Below are 19,972 nucleotides of genomic sequence, written 5' to 3' on the forward strand. Positions count from 1 at the left end.
AACAGTAGGCAAGTAGACATGCAGCTTGCAGAATTACAGCAATACATAAATACTGAAAGAGTTAAACAGAGTTAAACAGTACCCAAATAACTTATGTATAAACTGTACTTGAAAGCAGGTGTGGTTATTTGTAATGCCAAACCACTTATATTAGTTCTCTGTTACTTACGGTATCAATTCATATTATGGTTGTTGTTTTTTTTTTTTTTTTTTTTTTTTTTTTTTCACTCCTAGTGTCTAGGAACAGTCATATGTATTGCTCTTGACTGGAGGAACAAAATCAGAGGAGTTAAGGTAATGGAGTAAAGAAAAAGCAATCATTTGCATCCTGCACTTACAAACTGCTCTTAGCCATGCAGTCTTTATAGCATATTGAAACAACTCATTTCACAGTTACCTGTCAAAATCATCATCTTCAAGCTCATCTGCATTTGCCCAATCTTCATCATCTTCTAAGTCAACCATCATTGCTAACATTTGAGGAACTGGAAAAAAAAAAATTTAATTCAGGTTACTTTCTTACAACAGATTCTCAGATAGCAAGCCTAAGTTTTAAGTTCTTCTCCCTTCAAAAAAAACCCCCCAAAAAACAAAAAAAATCCACCATGCACCAAAGGAAAAATACTTCTTCCAATAGTAGATAGCTAAGTCTGTCTGATACCTATCTGTCAAATCACATCATACAATAATTGAGAATAGTTATTCAGAAGAATATTTTCTGAACATTCAAATCCATTAAAAACAAACAACCTAATAAAAAACCCTGAGTGTTTTTCTTACTAAGACTCATATTGCAACATGAGATTTTTTTTTTAAAACTGTGAGGATTTGAGAAGTGAGTTCCATTGATAAAGTCTGTAAGTTACATGAAAATTAAAGTAGTAATATATGCTTTAAGAACTCAGATACACTTCATCTATTCCCCTGAGGCTCTGACATCATCCTTTGAACATATACTGATGAAAGAGAACATACCAACTATGGAGGAATAATACTTGCCCCTCAGTTTTCCTAATATGAACTTCACTGTTAGATGTACAGCGATCACTTGGCATAAAGTCTCACTTTGAGAAAAGGTAATAGTTTAGAAATTGAGACACATGCCCCTTCATACACTGTAATAGTCTTGTGACTTAAAAAACCCTTGCACACAATCCATCAGTTTTCTACTTCTACCTCTGCAGATTGAATCTGTCTGCTCTTCTCAATACAAATCTTTCTATAGGCTTTTTACAGTCTTTATCACAATATCCAAGTACCAGTATTTGGTACTGTTGTCTACTTTAGGAAGAGTCAGGTGCCCATTCCTGTGCATTTCAGAAGCCAAAAGGTGAAAAGCACTCCTTGCACTTTCAGTGCGGAGTAGAGGTGCTTGTGAAGTGGTCTTTACTTCATATCACACTAGCTGCTCAGAACATTCTTTTGAAGTCAAGATCATTCATGCAAAAAGCTTCACTTTGTCCTACAAACAAGTTTTTAGTCAAATATTCGATCTTTAAGCTTTAAGAATTTTTTAGGACACAGTCTACAGCATACCTTGAAAACAAGCATTGTAGTTAAATGTTCAGAAACCTACCTCAAAAACTAGTGTACATACAGTAGTTGGTGCTGCTGCTGAGTTTTACTGCAACTGATTAGGTATACTGCAACTACTCACTTGCGTTAATATAATCTACAAAAAGGCCAATCCTAAGCAAACTCAACATCACCATTCTCCTAGAAAGGTGAGAAACTCCTTATCACAACTGATGACGGAAGAAAATACTGACAGCACTGTGTGATAAGTATCAAGAAAAGATCAAATTATGGATTGAATTGCTTGATGTGGCTATGTATCTTCAGCCAGAGATTATACTGTGGCTGCAACAACCTTCAAAAAGTGCTTTTATATACACATCAAGATAACCTCATGGACACTATCAAGTCTTTAGTGTCAAAACTATCTGGCTACTATCACATCTAGAACCTGCAAGAGCTTCTAAACATTTTCTTCTTCTTTATGGTTAATATGAACATAGCTGTCAATAACTACAGCTTTTCAAAGAAGCTTTGTTTATGAAGAGTTGTGTGTTAAAATTTTGACATTGTTCCAGAAGGCCTTCACAATTTCACTAGTAACAACATATAGAATTGTTTATAATCAACTTAAGGACAAGGCCACTAACCTTTGCTTACTGTCTGAACATGTCATGACCAGCCATTTTCTAGAGACAGAACAAAACAATAGCCAAAGCTGGGCTGCCACTCTGACTTCTAGGGACAGAACAATAAAACCTCCTGATATCTTAAATATTGAGCTCAAGGAGGGAAGTCTGAACCCAAATGGAATTTCTGGGGAGAGAACAGGTACACAGGATACAGACTCGCTTCTAGATCAGCATCAGGTTTAGCAAAAACAACCTCAGATGACATTTTTGCTTAAGACCTGATTCCAGCTGTGAAAATTAAGTGATCTAACAGCTTTTAAAACAGAAACCCTTTTAAACATAAGCACAAAAACAAGACAGAAGCCATCCTTTTTGGCTACCTTTGTATTTTTCTCCAAACATAACTGCTTTAACAACTCTGGAAAATAAGCTTCTTTTACCTTAGTGATTGCTTAATATTAAAAGGGATTTTAAGGTGGGTTGCAAACCAAAGGCATTTCATTCCCACTCAGTGCCTTATCCTAATACATTATCTCAATACAAATATTCCATTCCCAAACTGCAACTAGCATCCCAATATAAAAGTAATACATTTTAAACAGAGAAACTGTGCTGCCTGACCAGATAGGAAGCTTGTAATGAACAACGTAGTAAGTTGATAAATTGATAAGTGTTAATATTCATGACAAACTGCAAGTGAATGTACAGTATTGTAAACATTTACGAATTTAGAAACATCATGTATTCTACAAGTAAACAAAACCTCTAATCAATAGTTTAAACACATTCAAGCCAAAGAGACAATTCTGGCATTTTCAGTAAAGAGCTACTCAAAATAATTCTGCCAGAAAGAAAGAAAACCAGCCTAACTCCTTTCTCACTGTTACGTGAGAACAGCTCTGAATGGCTTAAACTTACAACATTCTCCAGGAGTTTTAACAATTACTTTATCAGAGACCTGCCTATCCACAACTTTCCCCCACCCAAACATATGAGTAAAATTAATCAGCCTTTTGATTGCTTTTTAACATATATACAAAAATGGTCAGTATGCTTTCAATCATTTAGCTAAGTTAAAGTTTTCAAAACTGCAGAAGCACAAAACAAAGTTGCCTTTACGTTTCAGAAAACAAACAAATATCTAGAGAAACACAAATGTGGCTAGGGGGTGAGAGGGAAGGGAAGTGAGTCCTCCCAAAGGCAGGCCACATTACTGTGTCAGTGCCCTGATCTGCTCTTAAAAAGGGATTAAAAAACAAAACAGAGAAATAGAAGTGTATATGCCATTTAAAAGCACTGCTGCTGGGGCTGTCTAGAAGACAAAGCTATTTTTAGTATCTTAAAGGATATTGCATAATTAAAAGAAAAGAAGCCTCTTCAAAGGATTTACAGTCCACATTTTAAATAAGACTAACTAGTCTCTAAGTACTTATATAAGCGTCTCATTTTTTAACTCACAGCTTTAACTCAACACTGAAGCTCAACACGTGTGCTGAATTCCTTCAGTCTTCAGAGTTGCCAGCACCACAGAATATCTGGCCTACATACCAGACTTTAAACGTAGGACTTCAGCACTAAATGCACCAACCTTTCTTTACAGTCCAAATTTCCAAAGCCAGCAGAAAAGCATGAAACTAGTATTTTCCTTGGAAACACCTACTGAAGAGTCCACTGTAATTTTATGCAAATTGCTGGCGGCTGCATAAGCACAGATTAATTTATGAAAAGTCATAATAAGAAAAGGCCTTCTCCATAAGAAAACCCAATTCAGGATGCCACTAAAAGTTATCAGCACCAGCAAATTCAAAGTTAGACATGGTTTTGCTACTTAACACCTGCAAAAATCAATTTAAAGGAAAACAAAATATTTAAACAGAGAAAATGAGCACAATACTTACTGGCTTGTGCAACAATGTTTGTGTGTCTCCTCAGCATAGCAGCAGCAGTTTCTGACAAGGTCACAATTACTTCAAGTGCCAATTGACGCTGCATGTTACTGAGACTGGCATCTGCACACAACTAATCCAGAAGATCAGAGCAAAACGGTTAGAACAGAAGTTTCAGGAAAAAGAAAAAAAAGCTGTGATTTTTTTTTTAAGTTCATATGTTTACCTTCAGACTTAGTTGCAATGTAGGTTCTAAATGTGGTCGTAAATACTTGGGAACCGAATCTGCAATTTCTACAAGGGACTTCAGGACAGAGTCATCATTTTGGTAGCAGGAATCATTTACAGCCTATAAAGAGATATTATGAAGATAAGATTAAATAAAAAAGCAAATAATGCTATGAATGGAACTACAAAGCAATAATACGCAGGGTCCAAAAATTAAGTTATCTGGAAGTAAGTTTTATGCTCATACTGTTGCACGCCTTTAATTCTGACCAGTATTAATTTAAACCTAACACAGTAGACCAACACTCAGTAAAATTCAGGTCACAAATCAGAGGTACTAACAGGCAAAATACACACTATGTTTTGACAAGTATAGCTTCAAAAAGCATTTTCAATAAAGAACAACTCAAAATAAATCTGCCAAAAAGAAAGAAAAATCAGCCTAACTCCTTTCACACTATTATGTGAGAACAGCTTTGAATGACTTAAGCTTACAAACACAAGGAACATCAAGTTTTAATTGTTCTTATTTTTTCCAGATAACTCTGGGGAACCACTGAAATAAAGCAGATTTTTCAGCTTTCAGTCACAGCATGTAGGAAAGAAGAGAAATCAAGATTTTGTAAATATCTTTCCTAACCCATAGCCATATTCTGAAAAGTAATTTAAAACTTATTTTTACTGCCCAGATTGATACTCTAGTACTACAACAACACAAAGTTATTCAGCAATGTTAAAATTCTTCTAGAATTAGGCCAGAAAAACCCCAAACCGCGAAGAAAAACAAAAAAACAGTCTTTAAAAACACCTTTGGGGTTTTGAAAGGAAATTTTATTAGCCAAATCTCATATTCTCCTAATGTAGAAATATTTTAGAAGTGAATTACTAGTTGCTTTTAATACTTTAATCTTGAATCCAGCACTTCTGATAATGCCACTCGATTGGCTCACACTTTCACTTCTAAAACAGAAGCACCTTCTAATATCAGAACTGTTCTGACAGTCTCTCCTGTATCTTTGTTAAAATCTTCGTGCTTAATTGTTACCATTCTTCCTCTAGTCCTGGCAAAGCATAAGATAATATTTACTGGAAGCTTCTTTAAAATTCTGTCTTTTATATTGACTATAACTTGGACAGTGTGTTAAAGCAAGACACTGCTATTTTTAGTCTTTGTTTCTGAAGCAATAGGTTCCAAATGAACAGTGAGCCTCAAGAGGCAGTGGCAGTTTTCAGTAGTAGTGAACATGGACAGTAACAAAAGTCAGTTGAAGTACTTTTACCCCCACTGCAAGTTAAATGTCTTGGATGCAAGTGTTCTACTAGGAATTCTGAAAATAGAACTACTAGCACAACCATTATAGAAACTTAACTGAAAAGACTGAATTGCTAAGTCAGAATTTTAATTTTAGCTTTTTTACCTCTCCAATACATCAACAGAATGAACTTCACAGCAACAACAAAAAGTATCCAACTGACTCCAAAGGTCACTCACTATTCTAACACATCCCATCTCCTATTTATAAACCCAGCTCTACATATCCATCTTGTGTTACCACAGCCAGATAATCTAGTCCTTCCTGCAATAAATATTTTAAAACAGATTTTATAGCATAATTCTGTACCTTACAGTTGCAAAATAAAGCTTGAAAATATAAACCAAGTGCAATAATGCAGTGTTTAGCATATGCTTTTACAGCCTGAAATAGTAGCTTTGAGACTTGTATCGCACATTTAAAATGGGCTGTTAGTCTGAAGTCTAAAAACAGCACGCTATTTAATTGCTGAGCATCAAGACAAATGGCATGCCCACCCCAAATTCTGCCTCACTCCTACTCATACAGTATTCAGTAGCCAAGGTCCTCTCAACAAGTTACAATTTTACGAACAATGCCATTTTCATTGCCAGTCACAGACAACAAACACTAAAGACCAAGTAAAATATCAAGATACATATCCTATACAGATTAGTACACATTTTCAAACCCAGTTCATTCTATTAAAAAGTTCCTCTCAGTTTCTGTTAAGTAAGATCAAGCAGATTTCCATCAATTGCAGAAGCCAGTAAACTTGGCACAGGTTTTCTTCAGCTTGCCACAAAGCACACACAGACAAGGTTTATAGCTTACACCATCAGCAAGAACCTGATGTACTGAAGCAAGAAGTTTGTCTTTAGGTTAAAGTATATTATCCAATTCAAAACTGCCAAAATTTCACTATGGCTGTTATCACAGGTACTTCAACAAGCTATTTCCACTTTTTTTTAATACAGAAAAGAATCTGTGCTGTGAAACAGTAGTCCTTCAGAACTCAAGTAATTTCTGCCTCTGGTTTGGTTTACAATAGGCTTCCCCAAGGAAGTACACAACCTTACATTAAACTCCAACTTCTGTCCAACTCCAGCCCTCCTAAAAAGGAATCTAATCCAGCCTGAGAGATTATATGAAAACATAACAAGACATTTTGTTTGCAAGTACCTAGTTTATCAAGTAGTCGAGATCATTCGGTCCAGACTGTTGTTCTCACTCTGAGGATCTCTGTCAAGAATAAATCTACACTTTCTTCTAAATAAACCAAAGAGATACTGCATAGCATAGGCCAATGAATTTCCCAGTTACTGATAACTGCATGAAATCTCAGGTTAGCCCAATTTAAAGTATATTTCAATGTGGTGGTTAGTTAAAACAGCCGTGTGATTTTTGAGTGCAATACCTTACAAAGAATTCTAACTCTTGTATCTAGGTAACACTGCATAAATTAATCAGCATTGAACTATTTTCCTCAAAACCCTGTCAAGTAGCAATGTATTCTTAGCTTTTGTTTACAAAACTCCTTATTAGTGTTTCCTTCATATCTTGCTGGTGACTGATGTTAGACAAACCAATATACAGTTAACCCAGGTCTTGGCAAAAATTCATATGCTACACAAGTTTACAGACCAGTAATTTATGTTCAGATACAATCAATACAGATGATAATGGCACATTAAAGCTTACCTGTGCAGTTTCTTACCTGCAAGATTCCAGGTAGCAAGTCTGCAAAATGTTTAAGAAGGGGAAGATTGTGCTCATTAGCAAGCACAAATGCAGCTGCAGCTCTAGCAGACAGTGTCTTGATCTAGAAGAAAGGCAGGATGGAAAAAGAAGTATATAGATTTGATAGTGAAACATGCATTTGTCTTCTTTTAATATTAGGCCCATTATGAGACTATATTTTGGATTATCATTTTCCTTTTACATTTCCCCAATAGATATAGCAATAGTTTTTAATAYGGGCTTTTACATCTTGCTTCAAACTAAGGTAAAGTGGTAATAAAGGTCCTCTGTATCTATGTCCTCCATGATACCAAAAAATTTATCCTATCATTCTTCTGAGGTGGCAAGCATTCCCTAGTTTTACAAAGGAAAAGCTATTGTGTCCTTAGATTCTTATTTCAATTTCAAATGTGCACGCAAGTGGCAAAATCTCATTTTTCAAAAAGCATGATCTAAGCATTTAAAATGTGCTTCTTTAAAATCACGACTTTGTGGTACTTCTGAAAATGTTACCCAGTTGACTTTCAAAGGTCAAAAAAGGTAATCCCTGGAGGAGCAGCAAACTGAATCCATACACCAGAGGAGGTTTCCTATTCTTGCTCAGCATTTTCCAGAACAAGACAAACGCTTTCAAAGTACAATTCTCTGCACAAACCAACGATCCTGAAGCATTTTAAAAAAGCAAGATTTGCTACATGTCTATACAGCAAAGTATGCATACACAGTAGTTCAAGTGGCTGTCATATGTTCTGTATGTCCCAAAAGTCTGGATATATCTATACTGTTAAACAAGAGGGCCAGAAAGTGAGCTTAAGCATGGAGTTCCTGACCTCCCACATTGCTGGCTAAACCCCCTGGCTCTGCTTTGGGCCAGTACTGCTAGATTTCTCCTGGCAGGACTGCCTGGGAAGAGGCCGGGCCTAAGCAGTGCAGATGTGAGCCAGTCAGAATTGCTTAGCCTTGGGACCACAAAAAGGTTTGACCCTTTTATTCTGCAGTAGGCATAGTCCAAACTCCCTCAGTTTCAGGTTCCAGGCAACAGACAATTCTCTGGTTAATATTTATGTTACAACCTTTATGTTTGAGACTACTGCACTGTTTCATTCCTCAAGAGGAGGAAAAAAAAAAAAAAAAAAAAAGAGAGAGGAAAATAAATATCTTACTGATGGATGCTCTTGATCTTGCATACACTGAACCAACATCCGTTTAATGACCTCCAAATAATGTTGCTGCTGATTCCCAAAAATCCCAGGAAAATTCCTAAGGATAAGAAAAGATCAAAACATGAATACAAATTCACATTAGTTTAACCTTAAGTGAGCTCCATTGTTTTAGCTACAGATAGTAATTGCACACATAGGATCAGGTAAACCACAATACAACAGATTAAATGAAATATATGATTATTTAAGTAAGTTGTGACAATGTTTCTTACATTTTTACAGATACAATTTGGCTAACCTGTGAAAACACGGCAAAGTCTGGAAGCTTACCAGAAAATATGTAAAGCAGCTTCACGCAGTCCCACATTCTGAGAGCTGACAGAGTCAAATAAGAATTTCAGAACTTCTGGCCACTGGTTGTTGCCATCTTCATCTAGATTAAATACAACAAAGTTTTTAGGATAAGCAAACTTTAGGGCAGTTAGATCTTAATTATACAGGGCAGCCAGTCATCTCTATTTCTTAAATTTCCAAGTAACTAATCTGAAGATGTGTCCAGGTCACAGTATAAGGTATGCCTGAAATGTAAGAAGAGTAAACCTAAAGGCACTGAGGAACAAATCATGAATATAAGGCCACTATTTACTGTCACATAAAAGTACTCAAAATAGTAACTGATATGGACATTCAGCATAACTTTTACTTAGAAATGAAATGAAATTGGATTTCTAAAAATTTTATACAATCTCACCTAAAGTCAAACAATTTAAAAAACAGTGTTAAAGAATCTTATCTGACCAAGGATAATGTAAACAAACACCAAATTTCATTTTATATCCTGATGGCTGACATCAGTTAACAGGTCATGTATATAAAAAAAGAAGTCTACACAAGACTAGAGAGCAAGAGATAAAAATAAAACTGTTATCAATACATAAACTTTGTGCCACGATATCAGCATATATAAAGTACCTATTAAGTTCCTCGCCAACTCAGCAACAATGTCACAGATTTTTTTCCTCATACTGGACTGTGTTTCCAACTGAATAATCAACAGCAGTCCACTTTTGATAGAGGTCTGATCATCAGGCGAAAGAGCTGGATAAACTTCTTCAAAAGCAGAAGACAAAAGACGTCGTAGAAGGACAGCTGCCATTTGTCTAGCCTATTGAATAAGACATCATATACATTAAAATGTTTTGATGGAGAACTGCAAGAAACAAGAGATAACTCCTATTTCTATGGGTAACCAATGCTCTATAAACCACTTGATTTTAGAAAAGGAACAATGCCATTTAGATAGCATTCTCTTCACCAACCAAACCAACTAAAAGCACCAGGCGTTTGGTACCTATGCTGCTTTGAGAGTGCCTGTGCATCTGTGGCTTCAAATCTTTCTCTGTATTCTGTAATGTCTGCCTCTAAACTGCATTGAAAAATAACCACCGTGCTCTTATGAATACAACAGATGACTGACATCATGCTTCCAAGTGCTCAATTTTTACTGTGTAGGCTTTTTTGGTAAGTGAATGAATACCTCAAGTAATAGATGACAACTTTGATAGTAGGCAAAAACATTGTCAGAAACATGATTTTAAGTTGTTTCTTTAATATCACAACTATTAAAATATCCAAAGAAATAATCATGAATTCACTGAGGTATCATGTTTTTTCTGAATCTTGGATGCAGTATTTTGTGAGTAGTTAAGGACTTGGCCACATTATTGAAAGATGTTTAAAATGCACTTTTTTTTGCTATTTTAAAGGGCCTGCTAAGTTAACTACAATGCAAGCAATTTTTCTGGATTAAAAAGTGACTTAATGAGAAAACTTTGCCAGACAGTTTAACAGTAAACCCTCGTTCCCATTCTCAAACAACCAAATTTAACTCTAAGTTTGCCAAAAATCTTACTCTCTCTGTTGCAAGAAAAAATCTACTGTGAATTTAAAAAACAAATAAAGACAACACCACCACCACACACAACTTTCAGCCTTTTGGAGATGTATGACGAAGTGTTTTTCCTTTAAATTTAAGTTGGGCATAGAAACATCAAATACTAAATATTACAGTCTTCTATGGTCCCTGCTTGTGTGCAGCAATTCTATGAGAATGACTTATTTATATTTATTTATAATTATACAAACAGCAGAAGCAAAAAGGTGCAGCGCAGTAACTCAAAATGAATAAAAACAAAATCTGCAGTAAATGCAAAAAGACAATCAAGCACGCTGAATAACTTGAGAAAGTAGGTTGTTCACTAACCAGTGGTTCCAGAAAGGCAAACAGTAACTAAAAATAACCCCTAAACTTTTGAAGTTTAACATGCAGAGCAAAATGTGCATGCACTTGCAAAAATTAATATACTAGTTTCAAAATTTAAATAGAACACTTGCTTTTACATGAACTCCAATGCAACTTGCATTCAATTTTTTTCCTAAGATAGCCTTAATTTAGTGCGTACTTAGATGAAAAATAGCAGTTTAATATATGATAGCATTTGGAATTTCAAAAACTTTCAATGAACAGCAGAACCAATGCTATCTGATTTCCAAAAGATCTCCCTCAACTATACCACTACAGTATAACCTAAAGACAAGAGATCCTGACAGTGCAGCAACGGCACATCTTCAGAAGTGCCCCGTAGAAATCAGGTATTGGTAAAACATCATCCAAGATACTATTCTTGCTGTTCTGCAATCTCCAGACTCACTGTGCTTTTATCCAATCCACCTAGCTGTCTTCAATGTAGCTAGAAGGGTACTGCACACAGTGTCTCTACACTAGCAAAAAGGAAGAAGGACTAGGCTTGGACTTTATACCACATCCTTCCTCATCTCCTCTCTCTTCCTCATCAGCTTGTGTAGACTGAAGCCACCATATATGTAGATTTAGAAGATCTGAGGAAGCCAGAAGGTGAACAAAGAGGGTCACAGCACCCATCTAAGCTGCAGCTCCCATCTTAAGACAGGGTCCTCCAGCAAAAGTGCACTAGGGAACATGAGTTAATATGGAAAAAGATTCTTTCCCTGCTACCCTGAGAATCCCACTTACAGCTTGGCCAAAATCTTTTAACAGTACTGCTACAATATAACAATACCTCTCCTTCTCCCCTCCCTAGAACCACCGAAACTGTTAAAATTAAATTTCTATTCATCATTAGGGTGAATTTACATAGAAGAAGCCTGGGCTGGTGAGTGAATCTGCTGGGATTAAACAAGGCACAAACTCTGATTTAATGTTTTTCCATACTCAGCGCATCATAATATTTCTGTGCCTATTCTCTGATTTCTGATAATGAGTGAGCTCACATTATATTTGTTCCTTTACTGGAATACTAATAGGTGGCCAGATAGGGAGTAGAGCTTATTTTCATAAAACATGTAGTCTCAAAAAAAAGAATGCCCACCTCTCTAGAATTCAGTTTAAAACATCGGAAAACTGACAAATACAGTCTGATTGCAAAGTAAAACACAAGCAACATGATACAAAGAAGAACACAAGATCTGCACTAAATGAATTGGCCCCTGGTTATTATTGCTAGGTTAGAAAAAGTTTACAAATTCCCTAAAGCAAATTCAAATATCTGAAGGAGTCAGAGAAGCAACTGCTTCTAATCATAAATGGCAAATTTGCCTCAGCAAATATCTGTAGATGAAAATTACTATTGTGAAATTAATTATGACGAACACAGCTGGATTAATGGCCACTCTGGGACTGTTTCTTCTGCTTTAAGGAAGCAAGTGTTTTTTAATGCACACCAAAGACTCCTTTTTATATAAAGTATTACAAGACATGAATCTGAACAAGTATTTTAAAATCCTGCAACTTATCAGCTATAGCTTGCAATAAGAACAGAAAGAATATACTAAATTGCACACTCCAAAAGGAGAGCCTCTATCTACCAATGCAGGAGAAAGCAGAATTCTCTCCTAGAACTGGATTTTTCTGCATATCTAAATTACCAAAGTGTGCACATTATAATGATGGGAATGTCAAAGGTATTAACATAAAACGTAAATAGTCACAATACTCAATTTTTAAATGCATTGCTTCTTATTAATAGAATTTAAAGTATTTTTAAAAAGATGTTCTAAGATTTCACCAATGGTAGAATGAAGGCACAGGAAGCAAAGCAACTTGTTGAGCAAGGAAGCAGAATAATTATGAACAGAGATCTGGGATACCTATGTTCCACATTGGCATTCAAAGTGTTGAGAAACATAAGGATTACCTAAACTTTTTATTAAAAAAGCCTATTTTGTGCAGCACTGTAAAGTGATTTTTACTTTCATTTTACTGTTCCTTTTAAGTCCTTGAGAAGAAAAATGCACATGGATGGAGGTGGTCAATATTTAGGACCTGGTCCAAATATGGACTTACACAACATCTGAGGACCCAGACCCATGTGGAATTCAAAGTGCACAGCGCTAAGGTCCCCCCCATATAACACAAAGGGAGGTACATCAGTTCCCCTTCAAATGCTGAATGGGGAGCTGAGCAGTATTTTTCAGACTAAAAAAAACCGTAACCCCATGGGGTGATAAAAAGGAGAGGAAAAAGAGAAAGGTCAGAGAAACTAAGTAGGTTGCAGGGACAGCAGAAATCCAGTTTGACCCAGTGTTTGTTCTAATATTTCATAGTGCTTGAAATTACTCAACTGTAAATTAGGGCACAATTGAAAACTGCCAATCTAGACTTAACCAGTAAGGAAAAAAAAAACAACCTTCCCCCCCCCCCCCCAAAAAAAAACAAACCCAAAGAGGAGAATACGCAAAACTTCTGTTCCCCTCTAAGATTTAGGCAGTTTATCAGAACTGCAAAGAAACAGCCTCTAAGCCATCAGGATTGAGCCCAAAAACTATCTTGAGGATAAACACCATCAAATAAACCTTGAATATGTATCAACTTTCTGTCCAACTCTTTAAAATGCAGTTACAGAGGAAGAAGTAGAGTCCTAATTACATAACAAAGTATTTGCTCAGGAAGYGGGAGACCCGGGTTCAATTCCCTCCTTAGCCTGAGGTGTGCAAACTTGCATCTCATCTGGCAGAGAAGTATTCTAACTGCTAAGCTGGGCGCTTCCCTCCACTTCCCTAGGGCCTGCGTCACTCTTCTACCAGAAAAGTATGAAGCTAAAACAGAGGGAAGAGGTGATTATTTCAACAGTTTAGTCATTTGGTTATGAGAAAGCCTAAATTAAATAGCCATTTTTTTTTAAAAGAGGCATTTCTGTTCTGACTTGATGACTTTTTAGCGTCAAATGCAAGAAGTCCTGGGAGCAGGACTTGAATCCCTGTTTCTCCATTTAAATGTCAAAATTACTGCGTTGCAGGCAGGATTCCTCTCAACTGCTGTCCAATTAGTTCTACAAATCTTGTATTCTCTACTACACAGCAGCCCAGCCCCAGCAAACAGGATGGAATATTTTCTGCAGCCTTGTCTGTAATCCAGTTCCTTCCAAGGGAGGGGGATAAAGGAATACATAGGCCTCCGGCTGAACAGGGCTTTGAATCCCACTTTGCCAAAACCCGGGAAAGAGATCTTTAAGCAGCAGGCAGTTCTAGGACCTCTTCCTGCAGCCTGAATTCAGTGGTGCCAGTGCTCTAGATGTGCTCAGAGGACATATACCAGGCCCAAAGCCCTATCCACTGGTGACGTATGCACTGTTCTGCCCAGCTCTTGGATCTACATAAAACACATGCAGAAACTAAGTGCCTAGCTGTTCAGACCAGAACCTTTCTAAGCATACACAGAATGCTTCCCTGCACTTTTATATGAAACATTTAGATCAAGCTTGGCGATGTCTCTGCAATTAAGCTACTGGGTATTTGCTGAATTTTTGGCAGAGAGAGGATGTCTGTGGATCTTTTTTAATCAGGATTTCCCCCCCTCCCCCCAAAGTCCAGCACCTAATGTCTACTTAAGATGTAGGCAACCATCTAAGCCTTTCTTTGAATTGCCCACTGGTGGATTTAGGTTGGCAAAGTATTCTACAAACGTTAATCTTTGACAACTTTGGAAAGAGTAATTTGTACAGGTGAGAAAAGTTTCTGTGCAATTGAGCAAATCATGGTCCAAGTAATCAGAAAGATTTTGAAAAATTTTAGATTCTGGGCTATTTGTTTTATTGATGTAAAGAGAGTTAAAAAAAAAATCAATAAAAGCATGAAGAACGTAAGCATGACTTTCTAACTGTCAGTTCAGACTTATCAAATGTGTTCAAAACAAAACAGAAGCATATTCATGCAAGCATGACTTCTAAGGGCACAATATTACCTTGTGAAGAAAAAGGGGCACCAATAGATCTTTTTTGTGGCAAAGTTAAACATAGGAGAGTCTGTTCTTCAGCTTTCTATCATTAGAAACATTTCAGAGGGGCAGGAGGAAAGACTAGTAACCATCAGCTCTTATGCAACCAGTTACTAGTACAGTATTGAAGGATTCTGTCAGAAGAACATGGTTCTGTAGGTAGATAAGCATCAATATTAAGCTGATACTCACTAAGCATCAAAAAGCACAAATAGTGTCTACCTCTAATCTGAATGGACTGTATCCAGAGAGGAGCAATACTGTTATTCTCTCCTTACAATATTCTTCAGATATTCTAAATGCTACGTCCTTCTGTTGTTCAGTAAAACTCCAGATTTGAAAAGTAAAAACCTTTGACTACTAAGCTTTCAAAACATCACAAACTTCAGAGTTCTTCACTCCGCATATCCAAGAGAATCTAAAACAATATTGAATCTTACCAAGAAATACTATTCCTGAATCACTAGTGCACAAGCCTTTACACAAATTGAGGAATATTCAAAAGGCACTGTTTCCATACTGCCACAGAAGCAATTTTTACATAGTGCTGGGACTGCCATCCATTCATTCTACAACAGTGCTAGATGATATATACCCTCCCACAAAGAGGACAAAAAACCCCACATTTGAATAAGACATGTAAAACAACTCCTACCACATCTCCCCAGTCCCTAYAGTCACCCTGGAAGAATCAGATTAAAATGTATCAAGCTTTCAGAAACTTTACTTCTGATTTAAAAAGTACAAGAAGTTTCAGACAATACATGAGCAAAGTCTAACACATTTGGGCATGGGAACTCAAAACGGAAGGCATTTCCTAACTGTTACTTCAAGGAACATCACAGTAACAGTCACCTACTAATTAAGCATTTTAAGCAAAGAATCCATTCATTAAACAAAGTATACAACTAGAAAACAACGCAGGACTAAGTAGTCACTTATGAAAGATTGCTTTGAAACTAAATAGCCTACAACAAAAAGTTCGTTCAAGTGAACTTGACATACAAAAAATTAAATAAGTGACCCCTCTACAAGTGCACATTAAATTAAGATGCTCGATTCATTCATTTCTCCCAAAATGATAAGCACTAACTTCTTCCCCCTTCCTCCAAGTTTCCTTGAAAATCTGCAGAATTAGAAGATTCTTGAGACATACCTCCTCAGCAGCAGCAGTATTCCTGATTGCTTGTAGGAGGAATGTGATCTTAGACTGACCTGGAATATTTTCATATGTCTCCTGCATAAAAAAAAGATGCAGGTTATTGAAAACAATTACGAAAAAGCATGTGTTAAGCATTAATATAAAGTGCTTTTTCTTTTTAAACAGCCTAACTTCAGTATCCATGCAGTTAATAGAAAACAGCATCGCAAAAACATTTACACCTATGAAAATAAAATTTTCTGACCTATTTTAAAACCATGAATAAAGTCTTAATTACATAGGAAGACCTGCCATATGTGGATTATTCCAATACTACTATTGGCCGCTTAGGAAATGAGCTAAGAAATACAACACATACAGAACACTTTCCTCTAGGAATCCAACCTAGCTTCTAGTGCATCAAAGGATTAAGAACTTCAGAGGCCCAAGACTGAACTATGACCAATAGGTTAATAACCACTGACAAATCTATAGTCCATAAATTTGTTCAGTTCTTTTTTTGAACCAATTTATGTTTTTGGCCTTTACAATGTCATGTGGCAGTCACTTACACGACTTAATTACACATTTTGAATAAGTACTTTTCATTTTAAAAATTCTACTTAAATTGCAGTTGCGTAATGTATTGCCTGCTTCTAACTTCACAGGTTTTTTAACGTATTTTTCTTAAAATATCATTTGTCAGAAAGAGAGACTATTTTGTCTCCCCTCCTGGGAAACCCTCTTAATAAAAAGTAAGGTTTTCATGAAAAGTGTATTTAGATCGTCTTATGCACTTCTGGCACACAGTTCATATGCACTATGGCTTTTTTTAGTTAGATCGCTAGTTAGAAATTAGATTGAGAACACAATAAAATAAGTTCTATTGTCAGAAACACAGTATATATGAGCATCTTTAAACAATTTCAGAGGACAGGAATTATTATTTTGAATATACTCAATCTACGTAGTTAAAAGCAGGAGAATTACATGCTAAAAAGCAACCACACAAGTATTCAGAAAAAATTCTCTACCTATTAATTCTAAAAGAATAATTTTGTATGGACAAATTTATCCTTAAGACAAATTACTCAACCCTTTCCAAACAGTCGCTCCTCCATCCTGAACTCAATGCATAAACCTACTACACATTGTCCAGGTTCATTTCCTTTAGTTCCCTGTCTGCTTACTTTACCCCAGACCAGCTCTTACTAAGGACTCCAGCAAGTTCCTTACAGTCAACCTTACAGCACCTTGACGTTATACATGCTATTTTTGTGAAATACAGTTTCTTCATCACACATATTTAATACAAGACGTTCGGGTTCTTCCCCTTTCTTTATCTACTTCCTAGTAGGCCTCATTCCTGGAGTCACTTCTCACTTCATACTCTCTAGATGCAAATATACAATCACAGTTAATGAGACTCTGTGAACCCCTGTATTTAATTCAGTCGTACCATGAAGTTTGAAAAATTAAATGAGGTTTAGACTCATAATGGAAAGTCTACACAAATTAACCATTTCCATGAATTTATTTATCTATATTGCAATATTATTTACAAGTATAATCTAAAGAGAAGTACAGAAGAAGAGAAGATTCCCTAAACACAGGTCTGGTGTGGAGCTGAAGCTGTGCTTTCACAGGCAGCTGAATCACTATAACAGGTAGCTTCTCTCATGTGAATTCTGATAATCATGAAATCCTTTCTGAGCTACTTTAACTCACTAGAGATGGCAGCAAGCTACTTAGTTTTTCAATGAGATAATCCTGTCAATTCAGTAAATTAGATTCAGAGGAGGCTGGAGCACACCAGGGCATTGGTGCAAGGTAGGCAAGAAGAATGCATGGCCAAAAGCAGGACCTTCCCCCGTGCTGGTGATGGACTCCTGTGCTGGCTCTTCCCATCTTACTACAAGCATACCGCAATGTTCTCACGGCACTCTTTTAGACAGGTTTCTAAATCATAAACTAAAGCTGCTTAACAGCAGCTACCATATTTGTAGGTAAGAATTTCTTACATAGTATTACTAACTTTCAGAATGCATCTATCTACTCTGTCCAAAAGCTGATAAATAAAAGCTAAGCATAAATTCAAGAAAACAAAGCAAATAGAAGCAATTATCTCCATCTAAAGACAGAGATACAAATAAGAGAAATACTGGGTTTGGTTTGTAGTCAATGGACAACATTCGAGTAATTTTTAGTAAGAGATGGAATGAATGAACCAGATTTCAGCAAGCTGGTCAGAATCAGTTATGAGAGCACATACATGGATATAAATACACACAAATATTTAAGTTAAAAAGAAGGTTTTTGAGCTGATCAGATTTTCCACCTTTTTAAAGCTTTTTTAAGCTTTCCCCAAGCCCTAGCCCATCAAAAAAAAGTGACTTCACATCTCCATCTCAAGTCTAGTCTTTCACACACACCCCTCATCTTAAATTCAATGAGCAGACCTATCAGAAACAGTCCATTTCCTTCAGTTGCCAGTCCATCTATTTCTCATTCTCACTGTTGTTCATTGGACAGAAATGAAAACTTGCTATTCAGTTTTTCATCAGTTATCTGAATCCCTAAAGCATTAAATATTGCTTTTCAACAATAAGTATACTTAAAAAAAAAGCCTGAACTATGCAGACGTTTAAGGTCAAATATTATAAGAGTCCTGTATGATTTTAGTAAGTAGATATTCTAAAGGCCAAAGATACTTCCCTTTTGTCCAAAGAAAGTCCTACTTCATGAAGCAGACTAATTTTAAAGTAGTTTAACAAAAATCAATCTACCTACACTGTAGAGACACAGATTTGTTTTTATAGGCACAAGAAGATGAAGCCAGGCTCTTCACAGTAGTACACGGGGGGAGTATGAGAGATAACAGGCATAAAGTGAAGGTTCAGACTGGATATAAGGAGAAACGCTCCCATAAAGCAGACAGTCAAGCAGTGAAACAGGTTGCCCAGAGAGGCTGTGCAGTCTCCGTCCTTGGAGGTTTTCAGGACCAGACTGGATAAAGACCTGAACAACCTGGTTTGACCTCAGAGCTGACTCTGCTTTCATCAGGACTAGAGACCTCCTGAGGTCCCTTCCAATCTGAAAGTTCCTAAGCCATGAAAATACTTCCAATACACCTGGGGAATATGCAGAAACCAATCTCAGATTCAGTCTATTTAAGTAAAAAATTGTATTGGTGTACAAAACTTGAAAAGCTTGGTATTCTATCACAACAAAGATTTCTTATTTTGATTGATTATACCACATACGTATCTACGAACATTTAATAATTTCCAACTTAGTTCCACGCAAGTTTTTTAAACAGAATATGCTAGTCATTCCAATCTAAGTTTTAGACTGCTTTCCCAAAAACACATTTAATTTCACAAGGCATTATAACACAGTTTTCTGCTACTTTAGCTTCGGTTTATCTAACATATCACATGCTAGCAGTTGTCACATTTTTAATAAAGTTCAAAAACCTGTGAGACTTTTTTGTATGTTACCTATGGGCACTTAAATCAAAAGAAATTCAGATCCCATGGAATGGCTTTAGGATCTTCATCCCACGTTCAGTATTATCAAAATAGTACTTGCTGCTTCTCTAGAAATTGTTTGTAATAATCAATATTGAACCGCACTGGCTTCATAAAACGCACCTCTTCCCTCCTCATCATCCCCAAATCATATTTTGGGGCTTTTCACTACAGCATCAGGGACAACGATTCTTTTTATTCTCTGCTGAACAATGTGCTGAACTCTGCTTGACCGCCGAAGTGATGAGAGCGATAAAAGCCCCGCCGCAGCCATGCAGCGGGAGTGCACGCTAAACCGAGACGCGGGCACTGAATTCAATGGGAGAGATTCCCCACCGGGCTCGACAATGGAGCCCGCGGCATGACAGAGAGAAAGCGTCAGCGTGGCTTAGCCATCACAAAGAATTCTAGCTGAAATGACACATCCGAAAAAGTTTTTGCTGATAGCAGAGAAACTCGACGGATGGGCAACGTTTCTTCTCAGGGAAATGCTTCCCAGCTGACAAAACGCTCCGATACGCAGGGCATGCCCGAG

At 36.6% G+C, this 19,972-nt stretch overlaps 1 protein-coding gene across 2 annotated transcripts in view; it reads right to left on the reverse strand.

Annotated features, from left to right (window-relative positions):
- The window catches only part of IPO5 (importin 5), a 44,564-nt gene that overhangs the window by 23,837 nt on the left and 755 nt on the right, over positions 1–19,972 (reverse strand). The window contains exons 2-9 of one of the 2 annotated variants that reach the window (XM_026058197.1): positions 15,923–16,003; positions 9,429–9,621; positions 8,787–8,889; positions 8,457–8,553; positions 7,271–7,375; positions 4,260–4,382; positions 4,046–4,166; positions 398–485 (exon numbers count right to left, since the gene is read on the reverse strand). In XM_026058197.1, coding sequence (XP_025913982.1) covers positions 398–485; positions 4,046–4,166; positions 4,260–4,382; positions 7,271–7,375; positions 8,457–8,553; positions 8,787–8,889; positions 9,429–9,621; positions 15,923–16,003 — 911 coding nt within the window. Of the gene's footprint in view, positions 1–397; positions 486–4,045; positions 4,167–4,259; positions 4,383–7,270; positions 7,376–8,456; positions 8,554–8,786; positions 8,890–9,428; positions 9,622–15,922; positions 16,004–19,972 lie in introns of those variants that run through there. The other variant, XM_026058198.1, reaches the window with a different exon arrangement.

Source organism: Apteryx rowi, unplaced genomic scaffold (assembly GCF_003343035.1).
Source record: "Apteryx rowi isolate R43461 unplaced genomic scaffold, aptRow1 scaffold_144, whole genome shotgun sequence".
NCBI lineage: Eukaryota > Metazoa > Chordata > Aves > Apterygiformes > Apterygidae > Apteryx > Apteryx rowi.